Source organism: Pygoscelis adeliae, unplaced genomic scaffold (assembly GCF_000699105.1).
Source record: "Pygoscelis adeliae isolate BGI_AS28 unplaced genomic scaffold, ASM69910v1 Scaffold120, whole genome shotgun sequence".
Lineage (NCBI taxonomy): Eukaryota > Metazoa > Chordata > Aves > Sphenisciformes > Spheniscidae > Pygoscelis > Pygoscelis adeliae.
Window position 1 is genome coordinate 2,916,854 of NW_008824032.1, and position 9,747 is coordinate 2,926,600.

The following is a 9,747-nucleotide window of genomic DNA, read 5'->3' on the forward strand; positions in this document are numbered from 1 at the left end:
GTTCAGCAGCAAAGCAGATGCACAGAGAGGCTATGGAAGCTTCGTAGCTGCTTTGGCAAGACCCTGACCAGCCTAATGTAACACTGAAGTTTGTTCTGCTCCGAGCTTTTAGTTCTTAAGTATTATGCATCTGTGGAGTTCTTACATAACAATGGATATACACTGTTCAAGGTTGCAAAGGTTTTTATCTTTTTTATCTTTTTTCTTTTTTTTTTATTCAGCTTTTTCAAAAATACCTACAGTTCTCCATTCCAATAATATGTCCTTGATGAACTTTGTGTAGCTGTTACAGTGCTAAGATGCAATATTAAGATCATTAATGTTTGGTTTTGTTTTGTGGTTTTTTTTTTTCTTTTCTCCAACAGGTGAAAGCATTTTAGTTTGCAAGCCCTCAGAAAAATCAAAAGGAACTGCTCTACTTCAGGGATCTCTCAAGCCTGTTTGCAGTTGTTTGCTTAGAAGAGAAGGGGAAGGTGTTGCTTCTAGCATGAAAAGAGCAATACTTGAGGTACAGGACACGTGGAGAGGAATTAGAACCGTGCTTGCACTCTTGTAATTGTAGGATGGTTTCTTTTGTGACACCATCAAATGTTTTCTGTGCACTTTCTTTTTCTTCTGTTTCCTCCCTTGTCAACCCAAGCAGCTTCAGAAGAAAATTACTTGGGTCTGCCTGCTTGCTTCAGTATTCAGCATTTTGTTTGGTATGTTTCAGTCTCTGCTTGCTGCAGATGAGGATGTGAGCACAGTCAAACAGGAGTTACTAAGCTTTGCTTTTGCATTTAGATATACTCAAACTGCAGGCATAAATAAGTGTAATTCTTAAACTTCATGTGCGACCTGACAGTCTTAACTGGGAGATACTTGTACATTACTAATCCCAGAGGCTTTGTTGACTGAATTAATCCATAATGACATTTGTAGAACCTTGTAGAGTCCCTTATTTCCCTCCTCAACTTATCTACCTCTTTTGCACAGAAATGATTGAAATTTTGTAAATACATTTTTGGTAAACAAACAGGTGTGGTACCCCATTTGCTCCCTTTAGCCTGCCCTCCTCTGTAGGGTTCCTACAGGAGTAAAAAGGACCAAAAGGGTGTTATTCCACATAGGTGAGCTTATCTTCTTTTCCAATGTTGCTTTGGGCTTGAACTGAGCTTAGACTTTTTAAATACAGTTTGTTTGCTGTACCACTCCTACTGTCTTGTGGAAACTGCTGTGATACTTAGCACTTGGTTGTGATTCCATAGGTTTTGAATTTTTAGCAGACCAATGGAATTTCTAAATGCGTTTTTCTACATAAAAGCTATCTAAAAGATGGGGGTTCCTTTCTGGTGGTGTTGCTTTATAACATGAAAAAAATCCATTGAAACCATGAAAGAAAGTTTTTAGTTAAACACCTTGCTATCTCAAGGAAGACATGCATGGAAATGACTCACAAGGAAAAAGCAGTTATGTGGAAAAAAAACCCAAACCAAACAGAAAACCAAAAACAAAATCCAAGGGAAAAAAAAAATCACTCTCAATCAGGAAGATAATGATGGGGTATAGCATTCACATTTATTAAGAGAAAACTTCAGTATGCTGAAGAGCCTTAGGAGAACTCCTCCTTCCTGGTTTGCTTTTTGTCTTCAGAAAATTGAAGCTTGTGTTCTAACCTTTTAAAAGTATTTCACAGTGTTGGCTAAGCAAAATGCCTAGGGCTAGTCTCAAATCTAAATTGCTACTATGCATATGTCTGCTATGAAAATAAGATTTTATTATTCATTCTTTCCCGTAGTTTAGTCCTCTTACTTCTACCTAAGGTGTCTAACTTCTTGCCAAGAAAAGACCTTAAAGGTTGGCAGTTGCTTTGCCTCATGTTCACCCCCTTCGTACCTGTTCTTTAAAACTTAGATATACGATGGATCAGTCTCTTTGATTCTCTGATCTGATGTTCCATCCTACTGCTTCTCTGGCAATATGAACAAGTAGTTTTCTTCAACAGATCATAGTGGGGGGAGTGGCCAACACTCCAGATGACGTGCAGATGTACGCTTCTTGCACTCTTCTTGCATCCAGCTTGAAAGAAAGCAAGTGGGGAAATGAGAAAGCGCAGACTGGAACTATCGAGGCTTGTGTGGCATGGCTTCTGGAAAATGAATTCATTCAGGTTCTGGACTCCAGCAATGATGCAAAAGGTAACATTGGTGGTGTTCTCAGTGATTGCAGTTAGCAGTTTTGAATCAGTAAATCTTCTGCAGCTGGGTAGATGTTCAATGTAACTTTATAATGAGGACTTCACTGCATTTTTTGGTTTTATTTTAAAGAATCGTGTGTATCAAGAATTTTTTTAGCTTTCTGGAGGGTGTCTTTAATACCTGCTTTAATATTTTTTGCATGCATGTGGTGTTCTTGGAAGGCCTCTCTCTGCACATCGCCTCTAAGACTGATACATCCTAGTCTACAAATTCCCAAAGTATCTTTAAACAAGGCATACTTTTACTACAGGATTTGTACACATTAACTGTAGACTATGATTTTTGTCTTTCTGAAGAACCAGTACATTCTAAGAGAATGCAAGTCTCTTCTAGAACTGCTTGGTGTACATGGTTGCACTTTTTTTCCTGATTTTGGCTATTTTCTTAAAATGGCTAAGGATGAGACTCGTACAGTAATAGTAAGAATCCCCATTACAGGTTAATTTGTATCTCTTTTTAAGAAAAGATGATAGAAGATATTTGGTGTTCCTAAGAAAGAAATATGCAAAAAGGTAACTCCTAGGCAGGATGGCAGATGGGATTCCAGTGTTTTTTGTTCAAATAGCTATCAGAACTGTTAGTCTGAGTAGTTAGAGGGATCCGAGCTTGTGATCTGACCTCTGAAAAAGGCTAGTTTAGACTTAGGCAAGTCTAAACTTATTGTTTCAATTTTCCTGTCTTCAGAATGGGGAAATATGCTATTTCTTCTTGAAAAAGCAGTTGGGAAAAGTTAGTAGAATTGACATCTATAAAATACATTGCAACCTGAAAATGAGATATAAACTTGCACTTAAATGTTTCTCTATGTGTTTTTGGTTTTTGTTTTTGTTTTTTTTTTTTTTTTTTTGTTTTTTTTTAAAAAAAAAAGGTCCATTTATTTTGATGCCTAACTCTTTCCTCTTATCTTTCACCAACTGAAGCCATAGAAGTCTTTGCTGACCTGCAGCGAGCTATGAAAAGCTTTGTTCTAGAGAACGATCTGCATATTGTCTATTTGGTAGGTTCCTCATTCTGTGTTTTGTATTTTGTGCTGCCAAAACTAAGGAAAGGAGAGAAAGCACAGTGCAGAGTTCTTGAGGGCTCCATGAACGTAGGGGTTTTTTTTTGTGCTTTACTTAGCTTATCCTTCATGAAGAAAAGTTTCTAAATTGAATGTTCTTCAGAACTAGTCTGTTCCCATAGTGTCTATTGTGTAGGGAGGTGCTGCATGTCCATCTAAGCCCATTTTTGTCACTCCTGACTTTGAAAGATTTCAGAATTTTGTAAGTTTTGGGTGTAGGATAATGGTAAGTTTTCTGAGACACTTGAAGTTGATGAAACAAATTGGTTTTGTTGTGTGTTTGGGATCAGCAGGCTGCATCTCAGATTACTTTTGGAGCCTCAGAAAACTTTTGGGTTTTTAGCATCTATTTTGCCTTCAAAAAGCCTCAGAGAACTACACTGCTTTCTTCCTATGGGTGGGCCTTTCTTTGGTTCCGTAACAGTGAAATTCATCTCCGATTTAGTTTACTTGCCTGGTGATACTGCCAGGGCTAAGGGAAGGAGCGTGATACATCTTTTGAGGGAAGGTGTCCCAAAGTTTGTCAAGATTTATGTGCACGTACACTTAAAAAGCTAAGCAATGCTATTTAAGACCTTTGGAGAGGAAGCCATCAACCTGTGAAGATTAGTGAGGAAACAAGATGGAGTTGCAGTGAACATCTTAGGATTCACGGCTGCCAGAGGCCCATCATGCAATCATCATCCGAAATTTGGCAGTTGTGTTTAGCCTCTTTAAGTATGAAGTGTATTCTCTTTACCAGGCTGATAAATCAAAGGCAAAATTTGGGCTTCATGCCTGAAAAAAAAGTTCACTCCAAGGAGAATATGCTTGTGGTTACGGGAGTTGTTGAGCTAGGGGACAGGGGGAGGCAAGAGATTGAAAGTGCCTGTATCTGCTTGCTGTGTTCACTAACCTAGTTATTTGCTGATACTGTAGAATTTTTTTTTTTTTTTTTTTTTGGATCTATTAATGTCCCATATGTACCCATATCTCTGTTTTAGAGGACCACATTATATTTTGTTGTATTTCTACTAGGCAAAGTGGACTGTTTTGTGTCATGCACTAGTGAATTTTTTCCTTATTTGCATCTCCAAAACAGAAAAAAAAAAAAAGGATGAATTTTGTTCATGTTCTGGGGTAGAGACAGTGATGGCAATATATTTTTTTACCCTGTACTTTTTAATTGCAGCAGCTTGTTATTTTATTTTAAATGAAATACACTATTGAACAAAATGTTCTTGACATTCTCTTCCTAAGCTAGCCTAAAATACTTTCTTGCAAGTCTGTTCATTTTCAAGGCTGAAGGTTTGTTTAGTTTTGATGGCGGTTTTTTGTTTTGTTTTGTTTTTTAAGAATTGTTCTCCATGAGTTCCTTATGGGCTACAGGGAAATTATCTGCTATAATGCTTTTTAATTCTCTTAGGCTTGAATCTTTTACTTGTACAAATATGTGACTGAATTCCAAGACCTTGTATTTTAGGAAAGTTGATTAAAACAAATAAGTATTTGCTAGCTAGGAAAAGAGTTTTCTTTAAAGGAAAAAAAACAACAAACAACAAAAGACAATCCCCCGCCTTAATAACTCTTGTTCTTCTCAGCAGATGAAGGGGGCATGAATGATTTACAACTACGTAGGCATCTGGTATTCTGTATTATGTTAAATGCTCCCCAACAACTGTTAGTTATTTCAAAATAATTAATCCTGCAGTATATCGATACAGATATGAAGACATTTTGTCTCCTCATACTGAAACTGACTCTGTGCTGACTGAACGACAACAGAATTGGTTTCCTGTCTAAAAGCATGTGAATGCTCTGGATGGCTTTTTTGTTAGTGTTAATAAAAGCTGAGATTTCTTGTACTCCAGGTAAATGAAAGCTTCAGCGAGTTCTGGCAAAATCTGTGTTCCGTCCTGCTTTATCAGATGCTGTGGCAGTGGTTAGTGTGGTTGCTAGTGGTTTTAAGAGGCTGATAGATATCTGTAAGTTTTGTTAAAAAAAGAATAAAGTTTTGTTTTGTTAAAGGAGAATAAACATGCAGCTTAAAAATCTTCTAGTGGCTTGGATTTAGGGAGCAATCTGACAGATTCCAAATTGTTTAATCATTAGAGTACCTGTATGAGTCAGATCTCATCAGTATAAATATTAAAAAAGCTAGGTTAGAAGAGCTTTTACTTTCTTTAGGGTACGTGGTTATGACTCAGTGCTTCAGAGTAGTGTGTAGGATGCTCTAACCACATTCCCTAGGCCATATTTTTGTTTACCCAGTGCTCTGTTCTGTTTGTTTCACCAAAATAGTTTTTTGCATTGTCTTATTTTCTTAGGTCACCCCAGTGTATGAGGAATGGACCACAATTGATTGGTACCAGTTTTTCTGCTTATGGGAGAAGCTACCTGCCTCAATGAAACGTGTGGCTGAGCTGGTGGGGATTGAAGAAGGCTTTCTGGCTCGCTCTGTAAAGGGCAAAATCATAGCTAAAACAGAGAAACAGCACAGACAAATGGCCATCCACAAAAGGTAGCCACAAATGGGTGTGAATGTGCAAAGACTAGAAGCTACAACATGTGGAGGGGACAGGCTCTGTGTCTGTTTTCAGGAACTGGCTCTCTTGCTGAGTGAGCTGATAGCTCAGAGAACCTGGACCTGGTCTACTCTGAACTGAGAATACTGCTGGCACAAGATGTTTGTGCTGATGTTTTTGGAAGCCATCTTCTCTGTTTCTTTTGTGTGCTATGCTATAGTACTCTTCTGTCCTGTGCTATCACTGCATTTTGCCATGTACACTAACGTGCCCTGGATGATGATTTCATTTCCACCTGTACTTTTTCTACAGGTTTTTCACCAGTCTTGCCCTTGTGGATTTAATCAGTGAGGTTCCCTTAAAGGATATGACCAAGAAATATGGCTGTAGTCGTGGCCAGCTTCAATCCTTGCAGCAGTCTGCTGCCACCTACGCAGGTGAGTTGTCTGGGCAAAAAACCCCCAGGAGTCTTAGGCTAGTCTGTTTTCTTTCCTTCCAGATATGGGGATAAGATAGCCACAGTGTGGTACTAACAACAACCAGTCTTGTAAAACCACTTCCAGCTTTATAGCTTAATCTGTGGTTGCCCCTGCTTTGAGATGGAACCACAGAGTGTGCTGTGGGAAGGGGGCCAGCCGAGTGGAATCAAGCAGTGCTGTAGCATGCTGAGGTCTGTGGAAATCATCTGTGGACTGTGCAGGAATATAGTTTGTTCAATACTAAGTATGGAGATTAAGTACAAGTCCATTCTGAAGCTTTGCTTTAGCAGGAGAGAGTACCTTTCAGCATGGATAAAGTTTGGGGTCTCTAAGACTTAGCATGGCTTTCTCCTGGTTGCAAAGTTAATTGGCCAGAAAGTATAAGTTTATAGTTTTCAAAACAGAGCGAGTAGTTTCTGGGTCATTTATCACCAGATAACAAGAAGTCAGATAGCTGTCACCTTTAACTTAACTTCCTTAAGAGGGCTGTGTAGGAGTAGAAGTAACAGCCCACCATGTGACTGAGATATTTTTTTTTTCTATTGCCTAAGTCCTCCATTACTCCCTAAGTGGGTCTTCAATTTTTAAGACAGTTTTAGCTCAACTTGCAAAACCCTATGTGTGGGTTGCAGCATGAGTCAAAGCCCCAAAATGAAAAGGTCACGCCAACTGATGCAGTGTAGTTTAAATTAATTCTGGTAGTATAAATAACTTTTTGTTGTAGCAGTTTCATAATTCTCTATTCCCAGTGTTAATCATTTTCAGCAATCAGGTAGATTAGTGCAGGAACAAAAGTAATTTGGGAAGTAAAATGAACTGTTGACGTGACATATAGTTAAGAGATATGATAAAAGTTTTATTCTATAATCACTAAAAAAATAGTGAGGGATGCCATGTCTTTCAGTTATTTTCATATTCTGTAGATGCAATGTGTGAGTAATAAACTGCCTTTTCCCTGCTCTTTTCTCATTCCATGTGCTGCGGACTGCAGTTGTAACCTTTGTCACAGGCTTTGCTACCTCCTATGGTACTCTCAGTAACTGAAGTTCTGCAGGCCAAGTTCTGATGTTATGGACATCGGTACTGGCTTTCCTCAAAGATCTGTGCCTTCTTTTAGTGCCTCTCATCACTATTTTTTCTGTCTTCTTTTCTTCAGTGTGTTTGGTTCGTTGGAATCCTGTTACAGGATATGCATGTGCTTCACACTTTCAAGATTAGCGTCTTCGTAAAAGCAGTTGTCATTCAGAATTTCTACCTCACTGATCAACTAGTTAATTCTAGATTAAGTTGAGTTCTGCGAGACCAGCACCTAATCATAGTTATAATAAACATGAATTAGTTTCTCTAAGTAATGGGAAGGTGAGAAATGTAAAGTGAATGCCTATTCAGATGAGGGGGGAAAAATAGATCCAGCTTAGTAGAACTGGAGCTGGAGTTAAGACATTGATGTAACTTCTGTGTTCCAGGAATGGTAACGGTTTTCTGTAATCGACTGGGCTGGCACAACATGGAGCTGTTGCTCTCCCAGTTCCAGAGCCGCCTCACTTTTGGGGTTCATAGGGAGCTTTGTGACCTGGTACGAGTGTCTCTGCTGAATGCACAGCGTGCTAGGATGCTTTACAATGCTGGCTTTGTCACAGTGGCTGATCTTGCTAAAGCCAGTCCTGATGATGTGGCAACTGCTCTGAAGAATTCAGTACCATTCAAAAGGTGAGAAATCAGTAAGTCCAGAAGTCAAGTAAAGGAATTTGTTTGTAAGGTGAAGGATTACAGGATGAAACCTGTAATTAAATATGGCAACCTTTTGGGACTTGGTGCCAAACATGTTAGAAATAACTTGTAGGTCTCTGTGACTGATCACAGTCATTCCATGATTATTTTGAAATGAATAGAAGCATCTTTTATTTGCAGCATAAGTTTGTGAGACCTAATTTTCTTCTTGTTCCTCTTTTCAATGCACTGTTTAGTCCCGGGTGAATTGTTGATGCTTTCTGGAGACCTTTTGCTGCCTCTAAAAGGCAGCTCCACCATATGATCAAATGAGTTGACGATTTATTACTGTGTATCATTTGAGATTATCTTGTGATTTTCATGTTCGTGCAACAGCAAGCTTCCTTGATCAAGTACCTGTTGTGTGTGTGACATGTCAGACTGTGCCATGACACCTGTCTGGTTCATGCTCCTGAAGTTTCCTTTCTTTGGAAAACAGTGCATGGAGGAGGATTGATTCAGACCTGGATCTTGCCCTGTTAGGGAGTTGAGACTCATCTGGGGTACATGTTTGGACACGGAAACCTGGCAATGCTTCTGGGGTATGCAGCCAGTAATATCTTTCATCGACATCAATTCACATATAGAAAACTGAAATAGTTATTTCCTGTTAAGTGCATTGTATTTTGGATATAGTGCTTCTGTGAAGCTAGGAAGCTGTGAAGCTAATTGAAATGGGAGCAGAGCAGAATAGTGCCAGCTCCTTGTGTCGTTTGTTATTTTCTGCATGAAAGTTTACATCTGTCTGTTACCTTTCCCATAGTGTTCGTAGGGCTGTGGATGAAGATGAAGAGTCAGCAGAGGAGCGTCGGACTGTGCGCAGTATCTGGATGGCTGGAATGAAAGGCTTAACCGAAAGAGAAGCAGCTTCCCTCATTGTGGAGGAAGCCAGGGGGCTTCTCCAGCAGGATTTGGCACTGATGGGAGTGCAGTGGAACCCAGAGTCTTTTCTCGAGTCTGATACATCCTCTATGATCAGCAGAGAGTCAGAACTGGAAGACAGACTACATAGACCAAATGGAGAGCAGTCTTCTGAGTCTTCTAGGCTGTTAAACAAAAAAGGGTGTAGAGTTCAACATTGTAATGGCCTTCGTTCTCAGACTGGAAACTTATCAAATATTAAAAAAGGATATAAAAGGCAACTAAGAGGTAGTACAGAAAACTCCAGATTTGAATGTGAAGCCCCAGGCAGGAGACAGGCTCAAGCAGAGGATGACAATGATGAAGTTGTGTACAGTGCTAGAAAACGGCCAAATATGTGCAGAGATAATGAAAACGTAGCAGGAATTTCTCTGGTCAAAACCAAGATGGATTCCAGGAGAGCGATTCCAGAACTCCCTACTGAACAAGGAAAAACACCAACATTGAGAACAAAGTCTTCAGCCTCTAGATTGATAAAGAGTACGGACATGCATTTAAACCGGACTAGGAACAAAAATACTGCTTCAAAACTGCAGAGGTCACTTCTTGAAGATTCAAATATGCTTAGCATAGACATACAAAAGCCACCTGCTTTCCACCCCACCATCTCTAAAAATATTTTTTTTTCAGACCAAAATAATAAGAAACTTATGGAAACAGGGTCTATAACTCATAAAGTCTCAAATTCTGTACAGATGGGGGAAATTAATCTTGGGAGGAAAGATAAAATGGAAGGATTATTTACAGAGCCTACCACCACTAATGAAGGCATGCCT

At 39.2% G+C, this 9,747-nt stretch overlaps 1 protein-coding gene across 1 annotated transcript in view; it reads left to right on the forward strand.

The window, feature by feature from the left end:
• POLQ (polymerase (DNA directed), theta) overlaps positions 1–9,747 on the forward strand; it is a 55,808-nt gene that overhangs the window by 22,004 nt on the left and 24,057 nt on the right. The window contains 8 exon segments of the mRNA XM_009330291.1: positions 366–508; positions 1,985–2,189; positions 2,534–2,538; positions 3,106–3,234; positions 5,604–5,797; positions 6,114–6,238; positions 7,747–7,990; positions 8,814–9,451. Of these exon segments, the coding sequence (XP_009328566.1) occupies positions 366–508; positions 1,985–2,189; positions 2,534–2,538; positions 3,106–3,234; positions 5,604–5,797; positions 6,114–6,238; positions 7,747–7,990; positions 8,814–9,451 (1,683 nt within the window).